A 26,667-nucleotide genomic window follows, 5' to 3' on the forward strand; every position below is an offset into this window, starting at 1 on the left:
TTCGATAGTTTTCAGTTGTTCTTTTTATTTTGCACTAACTTTTTATACACCCAGACATCGTTTATGTCGCAATTTTTTGTAATGTTAACATCAATATAACATTTACACCCGACAAAGTTCCTGAAATTTTATTTGACAACAATAAACGGCAACTGTCCGAGCCGCGTGGTTCTATTTGACAATCTCAGATCAGTGGGCAGCTCGGCCGTAGATAAGCGAATTCTAGCAAATTCGAAATTACATGGACGTCGTGACATACGCGTAGAAACGAGTCTCGTATGTACGTTAATGAGGTGTTGCTATAACAATATATATATATATTTTGCAACGATCTTATATAAATTAAAGTAGACACCGATACAGAAGGTGATCCGTATTCACGCCGCATTAAGCGTGCATTCTTTATTAATTCTTTATTACAGCCATTATAACTTATATGTAATAAATAATAATATACATATATATTATATCCTTAAATATTCTATATCGGTGGAATCATATACAAATTAAATGTATATGATTGGAATGAGAGGAACTAGTTTGTAGTCAATCGTAAACAAAATATGCGAATACGGACCGATTCTTGCACGCTTCTAACAATCTCTCATCGAAACGTAAATGTTTTTATAACATCGTATCGTCCAACGTTCAAAGAGAACATCGAAGATACACTGATTTGTTACATATGCAACATATATTCATTATCTGTTACATATGCACATATATATTATATAAGCAATTTTTTGTAGCATCAATTCCAAAGGCTACTTACGCTATCGGCTGTAGCTTCATCTACATTGCTAATAACAATCGCGTAGATGAAAAAAAAACGTGGAATTCACGATGGATGCAATTGTAACTATCGAGCGAAATTTGACATTTACGAAAGACATAAACGTGAGATTTATCTTTTTCTTCCTTAAATAGTGTAACTCGGCGCCCGATGAACTTAACGTTCGAGCACTCCTCGTTCGCGTCTTTGATTCCAACGTCATTACCACTTTCCATCAAAAGAACTTTCTCGGGTGTCCGACTTCTGTCCGTTGTTCTCCGCTTTTCTATCAGTTTCTATGACTTGCTTCGGAAAATTAAAGATAAATTGGATCGGAACTTTCGTAGATAACGAGTTTTCACGAATTCATCGCTGACGTAAACTTTCATCGGTATTTGATCGGAAACGTTCATTGATTAATTCTTCGGGACGAACGAACAAATTTCTCGAAATCGAGTTTGTCGACGGTGCATTAATTAGTTCTTCAGTTTTTTGTTGCAAAGGATGGTCTCACGTTATTGTTGCATCACGTAGTGTTGCAGAGTGAAAGTACAAAAATATAACTTCACGATATGTCGATATATCAACGTCGAGCGTAAAAGATCTGAAAAGATCTTAAAAAAAAATTCATATTTTCTTCAAACTTTTTACAATACGTTAGGACATGTCAGAGATGGTTGAGATCAGCCTACAAAACGTACATTTTTGACAAATTACATGTCGAATACCTTCTCTTCGCTCTCGTGTCGCAAACACGAATATTGTTAAATGCAAGTTATCAAAGTATATCTCTCTCTTTCTCTCGTAATTCTCCAGCTAATTTTTAAATTTATTTCCGTAAATTCACAAAATAAGCGCATCATGATTGTGTATGCTCACTTATTTCTCCTGAAACCTCCCATGTGTATCAGTGTTACTTTTAAGTACTGCACGCGGTGAAATTTTATTTCGTCCACGACACATGCATACACATATACAACGCGCGCACACACACACACATACAAACGAATTATCCAAAAAGAAAATACATTTTTACACAGACAGAGAAGGGAGGTTTAAGAGGAGGGAGTTAGAAGTGGCCTCAGTTGCGCAGCTTCCTCGCGATCCTCGGAAATTTCTGGATCGCAGTTACTGCTTTTCGATTTTCGTCGCGGAGGTTTCGTCTGCGGATTCTCCTCCTTCGACCTCTCAGGATTGTCGTCTTCATCGTTCTTCTCTGCCTTGATTTCGATCTCTTCGACGCTGCTCCAACTGCTCTCGCTTTCGCTGAACTCTCTTTTCTTCATATTACCGTTCATTCTTTCCTTCTCCTTTTCATTCTCTTCGCCAGTCTCCTGCATTCGAGTAATTAATTGTGTTTAAAGCTAAAATTGAATTGTAAATTGAATTATGTATTGAAGAGTAAAGAGATAATTATTTGATTCTTCTCCATTACAATTGCTATTAAAAAATTACCGTTACGTATTGTAAACGTCAAGTAATTATAAAATTATTTAAGATAATTATGTATACAATTATATTTAAATTTATAGTATTGATCGATAAAAAAATTGCTCCGAATTCATTTTATCACTTACCATGGCGAGAGATTTAAGTAGCGTGGTAGTGGTTGTCGTGGCTGTAGTTGTGTCCGTGGTATCGCTGCTCTCGCTGTTGTTGTTCGGCCTTATCGTAGTTGATAGTGCGCCTTCTTCTAAATTTTTTCCGCGTACGTATCGCGTACGTGACGACCAGCCATCCGAGTTCTTCGCATTGCCCTTGCCGTACTTCGGGACCACGCCGGTAGTCCATACGCTCGCATCGCTGCTTCCCGTACTGCTCTCACTTCCGGTGCTGCAGTGTCGCCATCGACGTTCTGTGCACGCGCGATAAACGAGAGATCTTTTAAATAAGGTCAAACGCTAAGCCAGCACCTCAGTTACTTTGACGATCTATTCATTTGCAAATCTCCATATGAAACTAACGGCAAACACGTTTTTAGTGACATTACGTTGAAAACTTACTTGATTTCTTCTTGTTTATAGAGAGGATAATATTATGCAAAACTATGAGATTTTAGATAGAAGAGAAAATGGGAGTCCGCTTCAGATGTGTCAACTAGAGGCGTGATAATTTTTCATAAATCGCGACTTCATTACAGAATTGCAAATGCGATTGAAGCAAACACTACTAAATGTTAGCATGCGACGTACTTTCGCACGGTGGTGGATTAGTATTGGAATTGAGGGGTTTTCTCAGAAGGGGGCTGCCTCCGTCTTGGCTCTCCTCGCTGTACGCGCGCGTTATGAGGATCCTCGGGCTCCTCTTCGGGGTCTCGCACATAGCTATGGAGCATCCCACGCCCAAATCCGCCCCGATAAAGTCGCTCCGATAATGGGGACCCATCAGACTACTGGCACTCGCGCTCGCCCTCACCAATTTGCTCGGCTCACCTTAGCGCGCCATGATGAAAGGATGACGCTCATATCAGTGACGAAACGTTTATCCATCAAGGATCAAGAGGTCTTTTAAAAATTCGATTCATTTCACTACAGAAACTCTTTCCTTTTTATAAAGATATTCGCGTTAAAATGCAGGAATCTCAAACTATCGGTTCACGAACTAAGACGAACTAAGAACTATTTAAATATGACGGAAACACAGGGATTGCATAAAGCGATATCAGCAGCGAGGATCGTGTACCTGATTCAGCGGTCGGCACCCTGAGAGTATTACACGAGACAGCGGGCTGCAATCTGCCGCGCTGAAACCCCAGGTTATTGCTTTCAAAACTTCCACCAGTTCTACACGAGCCGAGAGCCAATAACGCCTCGCTGAGCCTTCGCTGTAGAGGCGGGAATGGAAAAAAGGAAGTGTTCCCACTGCCGGAAGGTCTCCTGGAGCCCGCGACGCTCGGTGTTCTCGCCTGTATCTCCTGGAACAGGCGATTTACAGTTGCTCTCACGCTACCATATACGTACATATACGAACGTGATGGCACATAAGAGCAATAATAACCGTAAACTGCGAAAATTACTACTGTCCTTCGCTCGGCACTCGAGTGCCCTTCACGAGCATTCATTTTTCTCGCCTACCTGCTGCAATTCCGACTTAGTTGCCTTTTTCCGCCAGTAGTTTTGCACGGATCGTCGCAGGGTCTGCGATTTCAGGCCGTAGAGAAGGCCGTTGATAGGTGGCGAGCACGCGAGGAGGAGTGACGCTAAAGAGGCGAGCTTAGAGTTTGCATGACGCTGCTGATTGTCGACGCCGCAAGCTTCCCAGAGGATAAATCCGCAATACGGAAAATAGAGCAGGTACAGAGAGCCAATCAGTTGCATCACCTGAAAAGTCGTCAGTTGCGAAATTGAGACAAGAATTGGCAGCAGTCGTTTGATCGCAGCGCGAAATTATTTATCCTTAAACGTGCAGCGTGCGCGCGGATACATCCGCCGATACATCAAAGTTTAACTAATTCGAAAGTTGCTGGCTCAGAATTCTAGAATAGAAATTAAACGGTAGTCCATAATCACGAGACGCTGCGAGCAAGAAAGTTTTAGTATGTACTTCGCCGATGCCTCCCAGCGTGGCGTCTATCGATTTGACTTGCTAACTCCGAGGCATAAAATTAAATTACAGATTAGTACTTTAACTACGGGTGCTTTTCATTAGTCCGATTAGCTTAAATCAAGTGGCTCGACAAAAGCTAAATTGGTTAGATATTCTTGTTAAGGAAGAATTGATTTTGACCGCTCGCAAAATCATTACATTAATTAGGAGATATCGCGAAGACGTTCTGATACGCGCCGATAGAATGATTTTTTTTGTTATATTTTTGTTATGTGTTTAATGTCGCGATTTTTTTAAATTTTACAAAAACATAAGACTTAAATATTTTACAAAAACGTACGAACCGTGCTGGCGGCGCTGTGAAAACGCGGCGGTCCGCCGGCGGAGGGTGCGGTGACGGTTGGCACGAAAAATGGATTTCGCTGATGGGTGATGGTCACTTGGGCACTCAGAGTGACCTCGTAGATCGCGCTGGCGATACGGTGCCGATGGTACCGCGCTATACCCAACACGCGTAAATTGCAGACCGTCACGAGGACGGCCGGCAGTCCCAGGCCCAGGATGGCGTAAGCGGCGCCGTAGAGCGCCGCGGCGAATTTCCAGGTGCTGAAATCCGAATTCCCGAAATCCGGGGCGCAGCAACCCAACTCTGAGTTATACCTGATCCATACGAGATATTGAAAAAAAAAAAAAAAGAACAGAATCGACTTATAGATGAGCGCGATCATGCCGCAACGCGATGATGTTTGTTGCATTCGTATTAAGCGCGCGAAAGTAAATGAAACAGACGGGTTCGTTGAAACAGTTCACTTGTATTATTACAATCGGTTCCGTTTAACTTAACTAACTCACCGCTGACAAAAGGTTTGCTCTGAATGGGAATTCTTTCGGGTAGGTACGCGTCGCGAGAAGCTGGAAATTGTCTCGCAGCGGCGGGCCTTTATGCGACGCGTAACAACTTCGGCGAAGGGACAGAGCACAAAGAGTAAATCGAATCTCGTTTATTATGCGAGGAAATGCAGCAATTGCACGGCAATGCCGTAGAACGCCCGAACAAACGCTGCGGAATACGACGATGGCTGGTTCATCGGTATCGGTGTGGTGGTTAATGGTGTAACACGTATATACAAACCTATAAGGTGGCACCAGACCCGAAAACGGCGGCAAGCACAGGAGTAGAGCGCCCGTCCAAGAGGCAGCCAGCCCGACGACCACCCGACGCGGAGAGACCAAGGCAGCGTAGTGCAGCGGTGCAGCGATCGCGTAATACCTGCATAGAGTAATTGCGGGGTATGTCTGACGAAAATCTATACGAGAAACGTAATTTAGATGCCGGCGTGGGATGGTCGTTTCACGCTCGGCCGAGCGTTTAACTCTTAATGATTTCGAATGAACTCATTAGTCCCGGCTTGTCATTTAATCGGATTAAATGGTACGCTCGATAATACACACGCGAGATGTGCACGACGCTGGATGGAAAAAATGCTTGTCGAGAAAAAAATTGAAGAAAGCGCAACGCTTTCCGCAGCGGAAAACTCCGGGAGCGAGCCACGAGAAAGTGAAAAATGAGGTGGTTTAAATCTGTTTAAACTGCTGAATAAAATATTCCGTGGTCGATCGAGCCACGGTCGGGCCTGGTACTGCCTTTTGCAAAGGGGAAGAAGGAAAAGAAGCTCTTCATATTCTCGGGCGCGAGCGTCTTACGTATTTTCTTAAAAGGATCCGCGCGATGCGATGGAATTTACAGAGATTCACGTACAGAAAGAGGAATACGAAATCATCTTAATAAGATTTTCAAAAGCGCTCTCAAAACGATGTACTCGAGTGGTACAACATTTATGTATATCAAATAAAGGGGATGAAATTATTCCAGTCGACGCAATCTAGATTCGCCGTACATCTCAAAAATCACGTGGCTGTTAACGCGAGTCTGCGACGAGAGGATAAGCAACAAGTAGAGATGGGACGACGGGACGATTCTGGGATACAGACTGTATTATCGAACGAACGTTTTGTATTATCTGACAGCTACGGCGGTATTGTTATTGAGCCTTTCGTGGAATCCTTATTTGATATCCTACATCGGATATCTCGTGTTGCCTTTTGTGTCAGGTGAAACCGAGGCCTTGTTCGTATCACTCGATATACGTCATATATCGAGATTGAACTCGATTTTTATCGAAAGTTTCCGCAAGAGGAATTGCTCTCCAAGCTCTTCGTACTCGATTTACTCAAACAACAATGACGTTCTTCCCTTCATCGGCGTGAAATTCTGTTTAACGGTATTTCGATATATAATGATGTAACGAAAAGTGTACACATTGTCTATACTTTGGACAAGGTAAAAAAAAATTCTCCGAGTAATTATCAGTAAGTGGCGAGAGTAATTTTATCGAATTGTTATATTAAATATATTTTAATCGGAAATACACGTGGGATGATCGAATCGCGCAAAGTATTATTAAATGCGCATCGTGTAAAACGCGATATTACGCGTGACTGATTAGGAGCGTAATAATTAATAGACATCCCTTTGTGTGCACCACGTTTACAAGTCTTGACGTATTGATTATCATTTATTGAAGAGCAGCCGCGTTGTTCGGTTCTGCGAGTAACGAATTAAACGGGAAACTGATATCGATCTTTATTCATCCAGAAGTTTTCGATTCGCACTGAACACGTGTTCGTATCCGAATATCGAATAACGATAATTAGAAAGACAGAGAATATGTGAGAGATTAACCTGTCGCAGTTTAATCCGGTGACGGTCCAAAGGGCGACCGGATGTAACAACGCCAGTAGGAATCCGTGAATAACGCACCACGGACCGGCTTCCGGCCACAAGCCGGTTGCGAAGATCAGCAGTATCAGGCACACCGCCGCTTCCACGGCGCCCAAATGGATCAGCAGTAAAGTGTTGGCCGTTTGCTGCTGCTGCGTCTGCGGACATTGTGATGTGACTCGTTGATACGCCAACTTTCGACTCTATCGCGTTATCGCGACTTTCCACTACGCAAATCTCAATGCCCGGCGGGACTTTGTAATTTAAACTTTTAATAGGTCGATACGACAACCGCAATTACGCGCTGTACCACGCGTGACGCGCGAACCGCGCACTCCGTCAGATTTACCATTTAAGATCGTGAATTATCTAGAAGTTTCGTTCTCTCTGTTTCCCTTCCTTTTCTCTCTTTCTCTTTCTCACATTCCCATTCTCGCACGCGATGGGAGATGAGAGTATTTTCAATGGTATCTCGGAAACTTGAAAGCGGCCGGAAGAAAATAAGTAAAAAAGTCGTTTGTAATAAAAAGAAATTATCTGTGATTTGCATCTTTATCTTGATAAAAACTCATCTAAGTAAATGAGTTTCATCGAGTATATATTATGCGTGCGTACCTATTTTTTCGAACAGTTAATTTTTTTCTTCTTTTTCTCTCTTTGCAACTCGCGTTGCAATCCAGATACGCTTTTAGCGGATGTCTTTTAATATCATGAACTCTCTGTGTGACCGAAATGCCAGGAAAGTTCAGCTAATTTACATTCGAGAGAGCGGTCCGCACGTGTCTCTCGGATTCGACATTTCAAACACAAGCGATTGCAATAATTGCTGAAATGAATAATGCGTTCACGAGCAGTTTTTTTGAAACTATGATACCTACGACACGTCGTACTTAATTGAATGCTATCCTGATTCGCGAAGCGAGCGTCAAAGAGATCAGTATACGAAAAAAAAAAAATGAAAGGGATAACGAGAAAAATTTTACGAGTTATAAATATCCGATCGTTCACCTGTTTACCAAGACCGAGAACGACAAGGAGAACGTAGCCATTCAGGAGAAGACCTAGAGTTGACACGAGGATGAGAGGTACGAAGGCCCAAGGGCCCATTCCTCTTCCTCGCGTGTGCTTTATTTTTTTCCTCCTTTTCGTTCGGGGTTTCTTCCCAGGCGAGAGAAAAATCCAGTTTAAGTGAATTTGTCGACTTCATTTCCGGCTTTCCGGCTCCTCTTTTGCGACATCATAATGGTGATTCTGACTGAAAGAAAAAGCCATACATATTCTTAATTAACATAATCTTTCCGATAGTACATAATTTATTTAAATTTCCTTCGAACATTGACCACAATTGCCTGCTGTAAAATTGTTTGTGCCACTTGGTCATTATCTCAGATCATTCTATAGTTTCCCATCGGAAACATGACTTGTATATCACGTGAAACGATACCAAGCGAGCCTCGTATTTACGGCAGGCACATGATGTAAACGATATTATCTTCAGCGGAACGCTTCAGCTCACTTGTCATTAACATTAGCATTGTATAATATCATATAGATATCGACATGTAACGCAAGTTAAATTAGATAGTCAAGGACGTCGTGGACATGCAAAAGGTCACGTATTGTGGTTGAATGTTGAACGACAAGTGTACAGCTGTGTGACGTTAATCGTAATCTTTCGGTTTCAAACAAAACAAAAATAGATATACATAGACTAGATTTCTATGCGCAAAGACAATTTTAAGAGTTTTACGCATTTATCAAAGAGAAACGATCTTTCTATTTTACATACTCTCTAAATTTTCTGGAGTGAATTTTCACTCTTTCGGAGTGAGATTCACTCAAAAAAATTTAGAGAGTAGACTGAGGAGATGAGATGTTTTTGAGGTGAATGATTGAATAAGTATTTAAATTTTAAATCTCTTTCAATGAAAGGAATTTACGCGTGTCGCACGACCTTTCTGTAAACCAGGTGAAAAATTGTTTGACTGCATAACAGATAATATTATTAAATTATAATTTTAAAACATGTTTATACATTCTTTTTGATCTGAAATAAAAGGAAGTCTCTCGTTGACATCGTCTCGTATCGTCTAGCGTTCGAAAACTGCGTACTTTCCGCCACATATTGTTTTGCGGATCGTAGCGACAAGCAGCTGCTGGGTGGCATAATTTGATTTTGACTGTGCCGCGGCAGTTCCATTATCGACCATTAGCGTATCTCCCAGAAGACGACTACGCCGATACGATTTGCGAGATGCGGCTGCTGCAATTGCTAGCTGGCCTGCCGTCTCACGACGAAGGGAAAAGGCGACCTCGTTCGCCGTTGTTGAATTTTACAGTGTCGACTATTAATAGTCGTTGGGCTACAATTTAAGTCGGGATCCGCACCATAAAGCATCATGATACACATTGACGAAATTGTTTAAGCATTGAATCAGATTAGATTTTCTTAAACTTTTTTCTAAAATTATCAATGATAATTTATGGCTGTTGATTCAATCAGATAAGTCTTATGCGTCATTATCGTTACGCATAACATTAAAACATGCAATTAATATTTATAAACTTTATCTTTTGTCACAAATACGCGATTCGATTTGTTTCGAAATAGTTATGCTGTAATTTGTCGGTTACTGCATAACTAGGTGCAGCGGAAACGCGAGTAATCCCATTAAAACCCTAAATTCTGATAAAATCTCGTCTTCATAAACCGCCGTCCTTTTGAACACAACACATATCGATCCGCAAATATGGTGAACGGAGAATTTCATTCAGAATTCCTCCACGCGCCCCCGTATACGTGATTGCACGCGTTACACAGGTATTTACAAGAATTTATCGGATATTTGCTATCGGTTGTATTTCCGGTATGTTATTACATCACAATCTAATATAAATCACAAATGCTTCGAACTAATATAGAGATAATAAGGTCAAGTAAGTCAAAGCAGATTTAATAAGGCAAAATGATAATCTTATCGAAAAAAAACGACGGTAAGAGAACATTTTTTCCATTTCAGAAGCCTTCTTAGTAGATTATATCGAGTCACGAGATTATATAGGATTTTTACCTTTTGAAAATTCTATATCGATTTTTTTTTATAAATAAATTATCAAGTTGAGATCTGCAGATCTTACTTCTATATAGAGAAGCCCACTTCAATTTTTAATCCGTGCTCCGTGCTTCTTTCTTCCGCGTCTTTATTTACCATCAGCAATTTCAGTTTAGACGTCCTTAAAGGATCGATATGTCATCTAAAAGAGAGCTATCATTGCGTAATATGGCATGATCCGCTTTTAGTTTCAGGATCGTTTCATGGTATTTTACTAAAAAAAACTTTTGTTACGAGACCATTAAGCACGTAATTAACCACAAAATGGAAAATTTGGGAACGTCGTTAAAACCTGAAATGTTATTAATAGACGTGAGCGTGCACAGCACGCATCAATATACGTTCTAAATTAGTGATCGAGTTTTAATTTGTCGGTCAATTTAACGCGGAACGCTCCGACAGTTTCTTCCGTTTATGATTAATGGGCGTGGATGAGTGAGGGGCAATCCGTGAGAGCGAGGTATACGCGACGGAATAATAAATCTCCGCGAATGCATAATCGCGTGTTATTTAGTGATCGCGTTCTGGTCCCCTGCAATTTTATTACCGAGCGCGGGTGCTGCTTCCCCGGGTCTCGGGTTATATAAAACGCAATCCACCGTTGCAACGTATCCGTTTATGCGGTTTATACGGTACGAACGACACGACGGTACTTTGCGAAATGGAAACAGTAAAGAAGTGTCTACACATCTTCGAGAAAACGGCAGACGTATCGAAACAGATAATCGCGTTTCACGGGAAATTTGTTAAGGATATATTCGAATAAGATTAAAGAACGTTTCTTTTTACAATGTCGGCGCGGATATGCCGAAGCAATTGTCCCGACCCTCCGCCCGTCTTTTTTATCCGTTTTCGCTCGATTTCCCTGTGAAACCACCTGTATTCCGCTATCACGCGAGCCGCAGGTACACGTGCATCGACATTACCGTTCGACCTTCCTCCTATTCTTTTTTTCATGCCCCACTGACCGCGAATTTTGTAGGTACAAGAATCTCTCATAATTCATGCGCACGCGAGGCTGCCGTGGATTCGCCATGCTGCCATTAATCCTTAGCTGTCGTTTCGTGATAAATTAACCCGCCCTTTCGTCTGTCGTTGTATTTATGCAGCGTGGATGATAACATTTTTACCTTCATTTACATCCCCGGTACGCGATCACGGAAATTTTTCGAGAGCCAAAACTTGCCTTCCGTTTGACGCGCGCGGCGCGAGACATGCAAAAAGCTTTCCTGAATTATTCGAAAACCGATATCGGTTTCGCCGAATGAGTTTGCCGATCGGTAAAGTCGATTATATGGAGCGACGGCTTCGGGTAACTTGTTGCGCTAGTCCGCGCAAACGAGACACGGATATAGTCTCGGGGGATCGTTTCTTGCGAGAATCCCAACTGCAGAGCCCTCAGGGTGCTATCACTTATCGCCAGGTACTTGTTGCACGATACACTTCGCACGTTGCGCCGGCGGAACGAGTCCTCGAAGGATCCCACGGCCGATCGATAACTCGAAGGCACTCGCGCATCTGGGATTTCCCCGTAGGCGGTTCGTTTTGTCGTTTCTGGTGATTCAACTTTCGTAAAACGTAAATGAAAACGCAAAGTCAACTTGTACGCGTCTGTTTTCCCTCATAAAATAACAGAAAGTAAAATTAATGTCCTTCCCCGATCCGCTAATATAATATATGGCACAGTTTATGACACGATTTGTGACATGTAATTTATTTATCGAGTTAAACCCGAACAGTTTCACGTTATAGCGGTTTCACGTTATCCAAATTTAATCATAGTTGCGGAGGCTTAATGGTTCTTCGATAACGAGCACGTATGTAGACTGAGCGTGTCCCAATTCAGTTGACGGCCGTATGGCTCGATACACGTTTCCGCGGTGGAAGATGGTAAACCACGACGGGAGCGTGGCACATGGTGTACGTACAGGGCTCGGCACAGGGTTCGTTACATCCGAGAAACTGTGCTCTACTCCATCATCGAAAGCGGAAACTTCTGTCGGGCAAGAGTGTCGGCGGAATATCGATATAACGCAGAGACAGTAGATGACTCGGTACGACACGGAGACTTATTAGGAGAGCGAAATAGCTCAAGTTCTGATTTGCTAAACAGGTTTACAAATTGCAGCAAATTTGTTCCTTACTGCTACTAATAATATAGTTCATCAAACTTCCTCGTGTTTCCCTCTCTTCCTTTTTTTGCGCACGAATGGATTAAATAATTAATAATATTTTTTGATTGATATTCTTTGTACATAATTTATATACTGTAATCAAGTAGCTTTATTGAAATTTTACAATTAGAAGGACAGTATAATACAGATTAAGAATTTTGTCTATTTGAGTACCTATAGTATCATTCCGTAAAAATATCACGAATGGTGTGCCCAACGTAATTAATTGCTATCGTTTAATTGATCAATGGAGCTATATACATGTGAGAGCTGGGGATGACAAAATTATGACATATTTATGGCCTACGTGCCTTTCTCTTAATTCGTAAGCTTGTTACTTTAATCGATGATGATTGCGATAAATCAACCGTGCCTCTTTCGAAAATAGAAGCAATAATCATTGGGAAAAATTTTGCTGACTACACACGAAAATTCGCTTCCGAAATTTGTAGTTTAAATTTTGTACGTTTCAGTTTCATTGATTCATCGGTTAGTTGGTTAACGATAACGAAAAATTATACTTTATCGCATGTCATAGATTTCGAAATTTTTACAATTAGAATGAATGAATTTCGTTAATTACACGAGCGATATATCACAAGACACATCGTTTGCAGAATTTTTTTATCTTGAACGCGAGATGATAGATTCTTTTAAACGAATGCATTTGAGAAAACATGAATTAAAGTTTAAGACTTTATAAAAAGATATTTATTATATAATTTATTTATGTAATGTATTTATTGTGTATTTTAATGGAAATTTTTATATGATATCTAAATTCTCTTATTTTCCTTGTTTATTTGTATCAGCAGCGCATGATATTTCTTTATTCGCATTAAACTGTATCTGTGCCACCAGCGGCAACTGTTGCTTCATATTTAATTTTGACCACAGAGTGGTCATATGTTTCTGTGTTCGCCGGCGGTGGCTGTTCGCGAGAGCGAAGCGTGCAATTTACCCGGTTCGCTATATTGGTATGACTTGAGAAAGAAGCGGTGACCCTCTTTGCTCGCACACAAGCAACTTTTTTATTATATGGCCTGAGGCCACCACAGAACTTGTGTCCTTTTGTAATACACGTGATTCACGATTCTATCGTCAGGTGCTTTGTTTGGGAATAACGATTAATTGTTCCTAGCAAATTGAAGGCGAGTAGACGTTATCCTCTGTATTGCGCATCATGCGACTTGAATTAGGAATCTTTTAAAACGTGAAAGTAAAGATAAAGCCCGATAATAGTCACAGGTTACAAAATACGAGCGCGCGATAGCGAGAAGGTTATAAAGGATGATATATCCCTCCGTGGCTGCCAGTATTATCCTACTGCAAATAGGCGTTCACCGTTTGTCAATCGATCTACTATATATCCACGCCTCCTTGTGCTCCTTTTCTCTGCTAGAAGTGTTCTTCCTTCCGACCTTTGTGGCAAACTATTCACTGAAGTGGAGCACTTCGCGGCGCGGTTGTGTGCATTCTTCATTTTGCTCCATTTTGCGAGAAGTGTGGTAGCAAAAAGATGGAGATTAAGATACCGAAGGGCGCGCTCCAATAAACCATAATGGACATGTGTGGACTATCGTGAAAGTCATACGTCGATTTGATCTGATAAAATAAAGGTACATGCATAAAAATTGAAACTGTAAATGAAATTGACGTCTGGCGGTTAGTTTAATATTTTATTCCCTTCATAGCACGGAAATGTCATAAAACACTTGTCCGCTTGTATTTGAAGATTCGGATATAAATCTCACTGCATTATTATTTCACGTCGAATACTGAAATAATCCCCAAGAGGATTCACCACGAAGAGGATGCCCTCGGTCGACCTATAATGATTATTTTAGCGAAGTGGATTCTTCATTTTCGTCTTTATTGTCCTCGAGGTAGCAGATCAAGAAACGGTCGGACTGAAAACGATAATGGGGAAAACGTGAAATCCGAAGTAAATATCCCGTGGGCACGGTACCTCTTTGCGGAGCCGTTGGTACGGCCTATCACGTACTATCGCCTTCGCCAATTCAAGTGTGTCACGGAAGAAGCGCGCGGAAAAGAGAGAACGGATAAGCCACCACTCGGAACTAATCTCCCGTCCCTTTCACGTTCTACAGTATAAATTAGTGGGTGGGATCGCTACCTTCTCCGGTTTCGGCATATATCTCTGCCGAGAGTGACATTATAATATATCGCACGTCAGTTAGCGTCAGCCGGCTTCGTTAATGGATTTTAATTAATATTGTTTGCCGAGTAGCTGCGCGGACGTGCCTCTTGTGTCTATGCCTAATTACAAGAGGCTCCACTGGCCCCACAGGCCCTACGGAGGTTCCGTAAATAATAAAACTAGTCCTTGGACGCGAAAATGTTCGATCGACGACTGACCTTCAAAAGCGCGTGAAATTATTCAGGAAGCATGATACAAATAAATCTCCATAAATACGGATATAACGGTTCGATCGTTGGCCGTTTACCGTCTTTTATATAAGGGCGATATGTCGGAAGAAATTGGTAAAGGGAGAGCGGCAGGAAAAAGAGTCCGACGGAAAAAGAGAAATCTCTTTAGATTAAAGCGATTGAAACTTTGAAAGTGGTGGCGATTGTATGTGCCTTTCTATGAGAATGGGATTTTTCTGTTTCTCCTTCGCGTTTCTAAAAAAAAAATAAAAAGTTGTAATTTTAATCTCGAGATTGGAAAATAAAATTTTTGTGTGATAAGTGATTGCGGTTATTCGACATTTACGTTCGAAATAATTCCGTGGAAGTTTTCGTGCCCGTGAAACGCGACCGATACGTGAAACGGAGCATGCGCTTGTCCTTGAAAGAAGGTCACGCACTCCGCGCGACCTTGAGAGAGAGACCTTCTCCTTCCCTCAGTCGAGGGCTTTGAACATTGCGATCGATCGGTCCTTCAGGATAACTCGATGATGAGCGACATTGCGAGGGAGAAAGATTCCGGGAAATCGGGTGATCAATCGATAAAAAGTGTCAGATTTCTATGGAAAGACCGGCTAAAATTCAATCGTGCGTTTTTCGTGGGTTGCCGGGGCAATACAAAAGATTTGAATTCAAAATAGAAATCTCCGGAATACCTGCCGGAAATGGCGATGGGAAATCGCCTCTGCTTCCGACGGAGAGCAAGTAGTTTTTGAAATTACCTTAGAACTCGGCCGAATAGACAGTAGGGTGTAGGGGTGAGCTCTCCTGTAAAAATAGACGCCCTTGTGCAGGAAGGACATTCGCGAGGAGGGCTGCGAAGATTGGTGTCCTTTCGTTTGCGACAGGCGCGTCTTATCGGTTTCGAATACGCGCGTGCTCTCAGGCATACGTATGCAGATAACGCAAACAATACAAACGAACGTACCGATTTACTTGGATGGCCGCTGAAGATCCCGAGTCGATGTGGGACCATTATGCTCTCGGAGCGCCGCGTCTGCTCACTCCCTTCGCCATGTCGAGGGATTATTTCAAAATTATGCAAATTCCGTCCGTAGTTTGATAAGAGATAAAGAGATTACGACCTGAAGCTCTGGAATCTCGAGGCGAAGCCGCCATTTGCGGTTAATATCACCACGTATTATGAACTCTTACCAAATTTTGTGCACAATGCCCTCATTAAGCTTGCATTTAAGCCAGATTAAAATTTTAAAGAGGGTTTCTGTTTAAGCTTATGCCGCAGCGAGGTTTTAAAAACTAATTCGCTATACGGAGATCTGTTATCACGATTATTCCATCTTTATCATCTCGGCGTGATGGATGATCGCGGAGGATTATGAATGGTCCTCAATCCTTAAACCTCAAACTATTTGAAATTTCCAAAAGATCTCAAATATCCTTCATATTTTCGTCAACGAGTAAAGGGAAGAATTTAAATGTTAAATTGAACGATCGTAAATGCCAGACATTTTTAGGAATGTGACCGCGTGATTATTTTTAATTATTACAAGTACAAGAGGTACTTGTTTTGAATTTCTGGCACTCGGTATGACGATCTCTTTCGATTCGTTACAAAAACTTGGACTGATATATCATTATTACGGCACGACGCACGAAGTTCTCGTTTCAATAACGAATTGAAGATATTGGTGTAGCGTGTTATAAATTCAGAGGTCGCGGATAGAAGTGTCGTCCGGATATTCGAACAACTTTCGTCCTATTAAAAATGATCGTTACGACCCAGAAAACTTCCTGATCTAGCGCCAGTTTTATAAAGCGTCGCGAGGATAATAGTCTGATGGTTTCTTTGGTTTCCCCGATTTTTCTTTCATATTAGCGAGTTTCGCGTTCGGTCGCTCGTAAAAATCGGTGTTATTTTTAAGCGTAGTTATGGCATAGTTACAGCAAACGACACGAATACGATTCTTTATTGTCTTTGTACACGCGTATTGGCTCGCTGTTTTCTGCTTCACCGATAGTTCAAACTCTTCAAAATGCTAATGCAAGCGCGCCTTCGTGCTTTCGACTTTATGAAGCACAATTAACTTTCGCGAGATAAAGCGGAACCTTAAGCCTAATCGGCCGCGATCTTAATTTTAGTGATACTTAGCAAGCTGCTGAATGTGGCTTGGTTGCGATAAGAAGTTAATTCGACGAGTTCTGCAGATTCCGCAATAGCGATAGGGAAATTTTGTCATTATTGCGAAGTGAAAGCCGATGGATGTTGAACGAGAGACATCAGGATAATGAAATACCTCTTTGTTTGCGAGACGAGGCTGTCGATAATCGATTTCTACCATCGTGATTTCACCGAACAACGCGTTAACATGCTTTAATTGGCAGCTGTAGCTTGCGGATTTTACACGCGATCGAGTAAACGGCGGTCCGTCTTAGCGAGCGGGATTATTCCCCGCGGATTAATTAATCGCTTTCCTTCGTATCATCCGCGGAAAGTCGATCGGAAGGTATTTCACTTCGCGTAATTTAGCGAAAAAAAAGTGATGTGTTCTCGCAGCGCTCTTCGCACCGTGCGACCTCAGCGCGTTCTCTAATCCGAGTAGACAATTACAATCCGCCACGAGTATCACTTTGATAGTCTGTGCTGTAACGCAGTGTAATTTATCGTCGACCGCTTTATGCATCAGGCGGTTGGATATTGGCGAGATTTTCAGCAGACGCGAGGCGTGCTTGCTGTCGCGCTCGCTGGATTCTCTCCTTTGGACACGATAATGAGAAAATCGAACGGAGATCCGGCCACGGGAGTAACCCCGGTGACAAATTATACGGTTATCCTGCACCCGCTGTCGCACCCTTTCCCTGTCTCGCTTTCCAACGTCCCTTCAACGCGTGCTCTTTTTATCAGCTGGATCGATCAAAAAATGACGGATCGACCGACCCTTAACGAGGGTCTACGACGGAGACCTGGTGGCGGTCGCGAACGCTTTTTCCCCTCAGACAGGGAGGGGAGAACCTCCCGTCTCGCTCGTGTGTCTATTTTAACAAGTTCTACGTGCGTCGACAGAACGTTCGTAGCTTCGTGTTGGAACGAATAAACGCGCGATATATCATATCACACGAAATGCGCGATATATCATATCACACGGAATGCGAATTCACATTTTAGAAAGAAGCGAGTTACACGCTGCTTGATTTCTGTCAAGCTGCACGCGTGAAATTATAAAATAAATAAATTCGCGATGTCTAATAGCTACGTCGCGTCGGCATAGCACCGAATTCGCGAATCACTGCGAAATGTTTTCCACTTAAAATGTTTTCGTGTTTAAAAGCGCATAGCACATGGCGTAGAATTATAGAATGTTTACGCATGTGTTTATATATTTAACTGACATGTTAAAATAGAGAACAGTTTAGATATATCTATATCTATCTATATATATATATATATATATATGTACAGAAGTATATTTTGTATTCGACACATTTGTTAAAAGGAATTAAAATTTACTGCGACATGTCAGAAACAGTTAGAGACAAGACGGATGGCCGCTTGAAGGTCTTCCCCGAGTCTCTGGGGAGAAGCGGATGAGAGATGAAACAGGGGTAGAAGGGGAGAATTGTTATCTCGAGATTTTCCGCGCTCTTACGAGGGAACTCAGGTCTCAGGACTTGGGTTTTTATTGTATTTTTGATGTGAAAGCGGTTTCGCGTCCACCCACTACTACTCATAATACCGTCTGGTTTTTTGTAATGTTATGCAATGATAGCGAATGGCTTCTAGCTGATATCGCGGATGAACCGTCCCGGTTGCTCGAACAAGCGAGGGGAATAGAAATGAGGCGAATAAAGTGAACGAGATACAGAGGGATATCCGAAGAACAACGCGCAGGTTCTCATTCCATGAACCACCGAGTGTCATCGTGACATCGATAAACTCTGGTTGCGTTCTAATAAAGCACGAAAGTGTTTAATAATACATGAAATCTCAAGGATTTCACTCACGTTTCCATATTTTTGCATTTTTAAAATCGAAATTCCTTCTCGTGGTTAATCACGTTAAGGTATCCAAAAGATAAGAAAGACATTTGAAGAATCGAATATTCAATCTGATAATCGCGAAACGACGTTCTTGTTTTCGACGACTGACAGAGCTACATTTTCTACGACTGCTGCGTTCACGTGATTGCGTTTTTGTTATACGTTTCGATCGTGATTACTATTGCAATCGCGCGGGATATTTTTCAGGTAATCATTGGATTGCGATCGCTCGTGAATTATACCTACGGATAGCTGCGTACGTTCGCTCGTCATATTTCGTAGTGGCACTCTCCGCGAGGAAATCAGATGTTTCGTTGAATAATAAAAGAATCGCCACGTGTTCGTGTCAATCTGCGAACATATCCTAATGTATTCGTGTTGCCACGGGTATTGGACGATCGATAATGTATATTTCGTTCTACGCGAAATGCGGCATTCGTGCTCGTAAGGGCCGGAGGAGGAATATCGCAATTACAAAGTAGGTAACCGGTCGCATAACGCTCCAGTACATCCGTTTCCATCTCGTATTTCGTAATATAGCGAGAGTCGTTACTCGTTTGCACAGGCACCGGGTCGCGGATTTCCGGCGGCGCATCGCAGGTGCTCGAGGGAGTACCTTTTCAGTTTTCAGTTTCCATTTATTTGCAATAATTGCGTTTGTCCCAAGACATTAAACTGACATGTACAATTTAATTTTTAACACAGCTTTATTAATAATTGTTCGCGTAAAGGTAATGCAAGAGCAGGAACGTGTCCGTCTAAAACGGATTATGACGCAGCAATTACATAAATTGAATTAAACAATAGTTAGGTTCATCAAAGGGCAGTACTTTTTCTACGTTCAAAAAACTTCTATTTCTTTTTGAGTAGAACAAACAATGGGGACGATTTTCCCCATTGTTTCTAATGGCAAACGGTCTTTATATATAGACTTAGCAATGGCAATTTAACTTTGAGTAACCAATTCACTAACCACACAAAGCGTATTGAAATAGGTGTACGAATGAACGTATCCTTCGCGAAATTCAATCGAATATCGTCTCTCATTTATTTGTAATTTTTTAACGTGATATAATCCTGCCAGGTCAAAATTGAACGTACAAGTTTGTTGCCCGAAACATATAACTTTATGTCGATCTTTGTCGATAAGAAATTCGTCGCATAAAATACTTGCGTTTATGCAAGAAGCAGGGAGTTTCTAGTGATTCACAAGCTCTGAATTTTTTGAAATCTTCCGCATCTTTTTCATCCCCTCCCCCCCGTTGCTCCGTTATTCTGTCTTCTTAAATGAGCTTCGGTAAGCACGAGCTAACCAACGGTATTGATCCGGAATACCGAATTGAAACTGGACGGGACAACTGACATATCGATTCCACAGCATGTCCTAGTTTCGTCAAGTCAAGTCCGTAAAGGATACGTGTCGCTCTTCGTACTCTTTTCGACTCGCCTTTAATGCCGTTTGTCCTGAGTGGTCGCGCTCAATTATGGACTCACTCGGTTTTCAATTGGACGGAGGAAGGAGTAATTCCATGTAGGAAACAATTTGGAGGATCGAAGAGATCCAGTAGAGCGACCGGACGATACGCGACTCCGGAAAGCATTCCCCACGTGCACCGACCACGACGACCTTGGCACGCTTCCTCCAAGGTACATCGACGTATCGTCGCGATTTCTTCATGGCACGCATCGACCTGATAATTGCAGCGCAAGATTTTCTCGGAGTTTCTTCGTTAGGCACAGATACATTTTATAGAAAAATGTTAAATTCGCGCAAATACTATTTAAATAACAATTTTTTATATTTATAAATATTAATAACACCTCTCGCTTGGTTTACAAAACATAATTTTGAAATACTTTTTAAGTATGTGTATTACGTGAGTTATTTATGCATAAAAAAAAAACGCGAACTTTGAATGCTGATCTTTGAATAATTCATGACGAAATTATTAAACATGTGTTTTATTCTGAAAGCGTAACATGTCCTATCTTAAAATAACGCACTCCGTGATATCGCAAACTGAAAGTTCGTTATGACATACACATCTCGAATGGATCTTTGCGGTTTGGATCGCGAAATGAAATTTTCGATGGATATAAATTCGGCTTAAAGCTCGGGGATCCGACCGTGACGTGAGTCAGTGCGCGAGTTATTTGTCGAACCGCACGCGAGTGTTTGTGAAACAAACTCTCACATGTGCTCGATGGAATACGCAGAGGAAACTGCTTCGAAAACGTCGGTCATCCGGGAAAAATACACGGGAGACCTTGGCCCAGGAAGCAGAAGCCCGACGACGCCTTGACACGCAATCTTTCTCTACTGTTAATATTTCAATCATTTCTAAGTATATTACGCGACGGATAAGATCTTATCTGCACGTTAATATCTTGATAGGCCAATTATAATACCATTCTGCATTACTCTATGTCTCGGAAATAGAAGGAGAATGTCATGGCACCCACGATCCATTTACTAATATTGATTAAGCGGCTTCCTCTCCCCCGCTTTTCGCATCTGCCAGCGACTGCAGAGTTATTGCCACAACTGACCGTCCGGCACCTCGGGGATCCGGTACATCTGCAACTCCTCTTTAATATACTGCCCATTTCACGGGGCCGCAAGGAAAACAAATCCGAAGGTGTTAAATTCGGAGTTGGAACCGGCTGCGCTCGCGCATCACGTTACGACTGCAAGAGATTGCGAAAGATGTACAAGGACGCGGCAAATGCGGAAGGATACTTGTGCGACATTCGTATCTTCCGATTATCTAATTCTGAGAGGATTCAGTACACGCAATAAATATCCCATCTGGCATCTGAGGATAAACGCCGTAAGCGGCATTTAAGCGCGTTTAACGCGATGTAAAGTTTTATTCGCGGTATTTTCGTATTTTGCCGGCGATCGCGACGATCAAAGGAGAAATTTATATCGGTTGAAATATTCCGAGCGTAACGGGGTAGCGCGGCAGAAAGTCAACACGACAAAGCTGCTTCATCGCTATCAACTTTTGCCGGTGTGATGTAAGAGCAGCGCGGACTCAGGATACGGTTGTTGAAAGCCAAATGCGCCTTTATGTGTACATACAAATATAAAAAGAAAAACTACGTATTTTCCGTGAAGGAAAGGAATATCGTAACATTCGTATTATTTCGCCTCGCGGGACGCGGGACGCGGCAAGAACAATCAACGACGCTTCTCGAAAGCGTAGACCGAGAGTGAAAGAATATTGCCCTTTAGTATATTCCAACAACAAATGGATATTGCGCAAACGTATCCTCGGGCAACCGTTTACAAACGAGTCGGTACAAACGCGACGTAAAGGAGAAACGCAGGATCGCATTTTTGCATACAAATCGAAATTTCTCCGTCTAACTAGGAATTACAGGAATTCCTTCCTATATAAAAAAAAACAAAAAAAAACTGGTCGCGTTTGCCGCTGACGATTCAGAGCGCGCGACACGGAGCTATCGTTTCCAGCGGCGCGGGCGGTAGAGTTGCAGGAGGTAGAGTTGCGAAGGGAAAAAAACCTTCGTCTGTGGATAGTATAGACGACGAGATTTTTCTTGCAGGCCTTGGCACGACGGCGCGTCTAGCCGGGCATCGTTCCTTTATCAAACGAGGGTGCCTGAAAGTCTGGCCAAGTAGTCCCGTTCTGCATGCTGGCCAAGTGGCGAACATACGCGCTTTTCCCTTCTCGACAATAAACCTTCATCTACGCTTAACTGCACCGCGTTTAGCCTTCCTAAGCGCTGCGAGGGCTTATTGCGGCATCGCTTTCCAAGCTAATTAAATCCCTTCCATTTTGGAGTTGCGCGATTATATAGGTCGCGGGAATAGGAACGAACACGGAATAGAGGATTCCAATTTGAAATTTAATCATTCAGCGCTTTATATGAATAATTAGGGTTAGGTCCTCTTCGTATTTAATTGTAATCGCGATCGTAATTTCAATTTCGTACAATATTTTTCGATCCTCCTGTACGCGCGTCCTCCAGTCTGTCTCGCTGGATGCATCGCGCTCGCGAGATCATTATTAACATCTTGTAGAGAATATAAGATGTTTCGTATTACCTGTATGATACCTTTTTCCCATCAGACATAATTGTTATGTTGCCTAACGAGGCGCCGCTAATCAAGCACGGTAATTTAATGGGTCGACTCCGAAATCTCGACTCTGTTTCTCGATGAGCCAGATGAGCGGAGTAAGCGGCGGAAAACACATTTCCAGCGAAACTTGAGTTTCGCGTATTATATTTCACAATACATCAAAGAGAGACTAACGAGATTCTGAAGTAATTAAGACGAGGTGACTGCGGCAAAAATACGAGAAAAATTAGAAATTGTAATGAAAAAAAAAAAAAAATATATATATATATAGATATATATATATATAAAGAATGAGAAATTTTCTAACGTAAATTCGTATTTTTCTTTTTAGCAACTATTTGTATCGCGTATATCGCGATATAATATAATGATCACGCGCAGAGTTACGTCACGCCGTACTTGATGAAAAATCCTCGAAAGAGAGCGGAGAACTGGAATGGAATTTGGATTGTAAACATTAGTGGAAATAAATGTTGATATTGTTTCAATCGGGTCGCGAATTCGCGAGGCGGGAAAAATTTGCATTAGCAAGCGAACGGAAACTTGTTTTCGAAATTAATGAAAAACGCAGTCGGCTCGTTGCCTCGGCAAACTGCGTAATACGTAACAACATTCGGTATGCAGTATCGCGTAACGAGATCAGCCGAGAACATCGAGAGATTCTGTAATTATATCGCGCAATTAATCGTCGCATGATTATCGCGATGTTAATCCTCTCCCATATATCCATCGTAAAAAGTCGCTAATACGAGGAACGGCATGTTGCGTCCGTACGAGCCGTCCATTTATCTCGATTCGTGACATTTATAACCGAAGTCGGATGAGTTGTCACGACGCGAGTTCGTAGCAAGCGGGATTAGAATTTTCGCACGCCAGGGAAAAAAGAGTAGAGCTGCCGCGGCCACGCAGAGAGGAAATAAGAAAAAAAAACAAGTCGCGCACTTGCGTAGACAAAAGGCCGCGAACGCGACTGGTTGCGTCCGTAGAAGTGCCACACATAAAGACAGCGCGAGAGCGACAGAGAGAGAAAGAGTGTGTGTGTGTGTGTGAGAAAAAGAGACAAGTGTCTTTATATCCGCCGCGAGAAAGGTCGATCGCGACTCGCTTACGGAAGGTTATAGACCTTGCCGCTTCATTATTAACGCGATGTATATCGATTTGGTCTGCCTGCCTCCGTAAACTCGTTTCTATTCTCGCAGATACGCGCGGATGGCTCCACTGCCTCTCGAGTCCCTCGCGTCCTCTCCCGAGAGACTTCCGCCGTTCCAAGGCGATTTGAGAAATTAATCGCCACGTCGCGTCGCGCCCAGCGAACAACGTTGATGGCATGAGGGCTTTCGTTTCCGCAGAAAGGATTTCCTCCGCGCGACTGCGATGAATGAAATTTTTATCGAAGTTGAACGTGCGAAACGGCGCGCGAGACACGCTTCGTCGAGTCGAAAACTGTTAAATTGCATAATAATTTTTTATCGCGAGCTGATGCGAGGGGCGATCTCTCCAGCCTCCTGTATTCTGTAGTGCGCTATTGTGGGAGAAATTTATTGTTCGTGTTAACATACATTAATCTGTGCGATGCCGTAGGCTTTCGCTAAAAATACGTCTCCGGGCCGAGCATGGAAGTGGTTCGCGACGCGTTAATATATATTCCGCGCCTCTGTCGCGTCACTGAATTAGATTTTTACGAAATAAATTATCGAGTTAATGGACGTAGTTCGGAAAGAGCAGTTAAAAGTCTTCTCTTTTTTTTTCGTGCCGTTTATTTTCAAAGCAACGTAAGCCTGCAATGCGGCATTTCCGTTTTACCATTGATGATTTTCAAAATTTAATCAGAATTATTTTTCCAGAATATATAACTGTAACGTACGGTTACACACAATTACAGAATCATGCTTGTTCTAACATCGTCGTTTGTATAATTAATTTTTCTCACATATTTGATGTGTAAGCGAGTTAACGGTGAGCTAAAAGATTTTATTCGGTAAGATTTGTAATTTACTTGCGTTTTTAGTCTTAAATTATTAAGACAGAGATTTTTCGAGCTTACCCGACGACGTATCCATCTTAAAACTTTCGAGGGTAAAATCAACTGACTTTCATGCTCGTTCCTGTCGTCGCCGGCGAATAATCGAGGATCCAAAAGACAGCGATGCGAATCCCTTCGGCACGAACTTAGCGATGTAGATTCCACGGAGTGAAATATTGTTTCGGCGTTAAAACCACCGCTCGAAATTCGATTCGATCGCGCCGCAAAGTATCCCGATGTTCGCACGGATCGACGAAATGACCGGCCGGGACGGTATTAATTTTTGCTTTCGGCGAGAGAACTCTCGAATCCACGCGCGCGAATGAACGACGACGAGCGAGGGTCGTCGCCGTTTGGCCGGGAAGACCGACCGACCACCCCGATGTATATCCTTCTCTTTGATGCCACGTGCTAAAGTCGACGGGTAAAGGGAGCGAGGGAGCGAGGAAACGGGCGAGAGCGACCACGTCGGCGCGTCGCGACGCCTCCATCGACGCGCGCAATCGGCGCTTCCGGGGTGCCGGAATCGGAATCCTGCAAGAATCGCGGTTTCGTTTTCGGAGCGGCACGGATCGGCAAATCTCGCAAATCATTCATTTGTTATTTCGAAATAGAAATAATTAACGTAATCCCGTAAATTTCAGTTGTAACGAATAAATTCTCTCCCCCTTTTCAGATTGTTATATCCGCTCGCTTCTGACGTTGGTGATCGCCATTTCAAGATGTCGAATTCATAAATAGCTGTAGCTTATTATCGATTGATATTAGAAATTGATTTTGTAAATAGCTTACTAATGCATGCCGCGAATAACATGTCCTTCTCGGTTGATTATTTTACCATTATTCGCATATATATAAGGCTTTTTCGCGTCGTCACAATGTCCAAGTAATCGGCGTGTAATTCATGCAAACCGATAATTACTCGTCACTATTGGCCGTATCCTCAAATGGAGTGTAAAGGGTTAATCCATCGGTTATTGGATTACTGCCTTCGTATCAACACGCGTCCGAGATTGTCGAGAGGGAATCGACAGCGTGTAATCTGTTTCGACAGGTATAAGTACGTGGATCGAGTTGAGTGCAAAATCCGACGCGTTGCAGAATCTGACAATATCATATAGGCATTTTCCAACCGTAACGTTCCTTCGAGTCCTTTTAAATCCCTCTCCCTCTTCCCCCATTAGGATTAGTTTTACGAGCCCATTTAAGAAAATACCGATCTATCCTTTTTGGCAAAGTCAAGGAATCAAGATTTGCTATGTTCTTTCAGAAGTACGATCGAGACAAAACGTATTATATACATTTGCGTAACTTAAAATAAAAGAAAATTTTCTAAAGCATGTATGCGTTTTAGTTATTGAATAAAAAAACTGATATATAACTGATATCTTTTTTTTTCGCTTATAATAAAACGTAAAAGAATTCCATTATTAAAAAAAATGGCTAAAGGTAAGCACCGATTTCTATGACTAATCTACTAATTTATGGATTGTAATGGAATGCTTACTAAAGCCACTGCGTAACACGGTACTCCCTCAACGAACACGATAAATATTCATAAAGTGAAAATTGCGAGAGAGACCAGGATGAAACGATGCCTTTTCGCGCTGCATTATATTTGTTTAAACAATTCGTGAAAATTCTGGGAAATACGTGACACAATGCAACAAGTTTGAATGGCTTCGTAAATAGATATGCGGCCCTCGCGAATCGATAATCATCA

General features: G+C 42.2%; 2 protein-coding genes across 6 annotated transcripts in view; one reads left to right on the forward strand and one right to left on the reverse strand.

The window, feature by feature from the left end:
* LOC105450016 (phytanoyl-CoA dioxygenase, peroxisomal-like) overlaps positions 1–26,667 on the forward strand; it is a 40,912-nt gene that overhangs the window by 12,029 nt on the left and 2,216 nt on the right. The gene's annotated exons all lie outside the window — the stretch shown is intronic.
* LOC105450015 (galanin receptor type 3-like) lies at positions 6–25,346 on the reverse strand. 2 transcript variants are annotated; one of them, XM_011689574.1, is made up of 10 exons: positions 24,966–25,346; positions 8,109–8,355; positions 7,062–7,258; positions 5,451–5,588; positions 4,663–4,978; positions 3,847–4,092; positions 3,455–3,686; positions 2,965–3,204; positions 2,350–2,627; positions 6–2,106 (listed from the first exon to the last, which is right to left on the reverse strand). In XM_011689574.1, exons 2-10 carry the CDS (start codon positions 8,205–8,207, stop codon positions 1,828–1,830), a joined length of 2,025 nt encoding a protein of 674 aa, XP_011687876.1. In that variant the 5' UTR covers positions 8,208–8,355; positions 24,966–25,346; the 3' UTR covers positions 6–1,827. The 2 variants fall into 2 exon arrangements, with proteins under 2 accessions (XP_011687876.1, XP_011687877.1); XM_011689575.1 differs by lacking the exon at positions 2,965–3,204.

The sequence above is a fragment of the Wasmannia auropunctata genome, unplaced genomic scaffold, assembly GCF_000956235.1.
Source record: "Wasmannia auropunctata unplaced genomic scaffold, wasmannia.A_1.0 LD336069.1, whole genome shotgun sequence".
In the NCBI taxonomy this organism is placed as follows: Eukaryota; Metazoa; Arthropoda; class Insecta; order Hymenoptera; family Formicidae; genus Wasmannia; species Wasmannia auropunctata.

Coding starts and splice junctions, on each gene's coding strand:
- LOC105450015 (XM_011689574.1), bottom strand. CDS start 8,207: ATGGGCCCTTGGGCCTTCGTACCTCTCATCCTCGTGTCAACTCTAGGT. Junction 7,259..8,108: donor TTCTCGGTCTTGGTAAACAG/GTGAACGATCGG, acceptor CAATGTCCGCAG/ACGCAGCAGCAGCAAACGGC. Junction 4,979..5,450: donor GGTCTGGTGCCACCTTATAG/GTTTGTATATAC, acceptor CGTATGGATCAG/GTATAACTCAGAGTTGGGTT.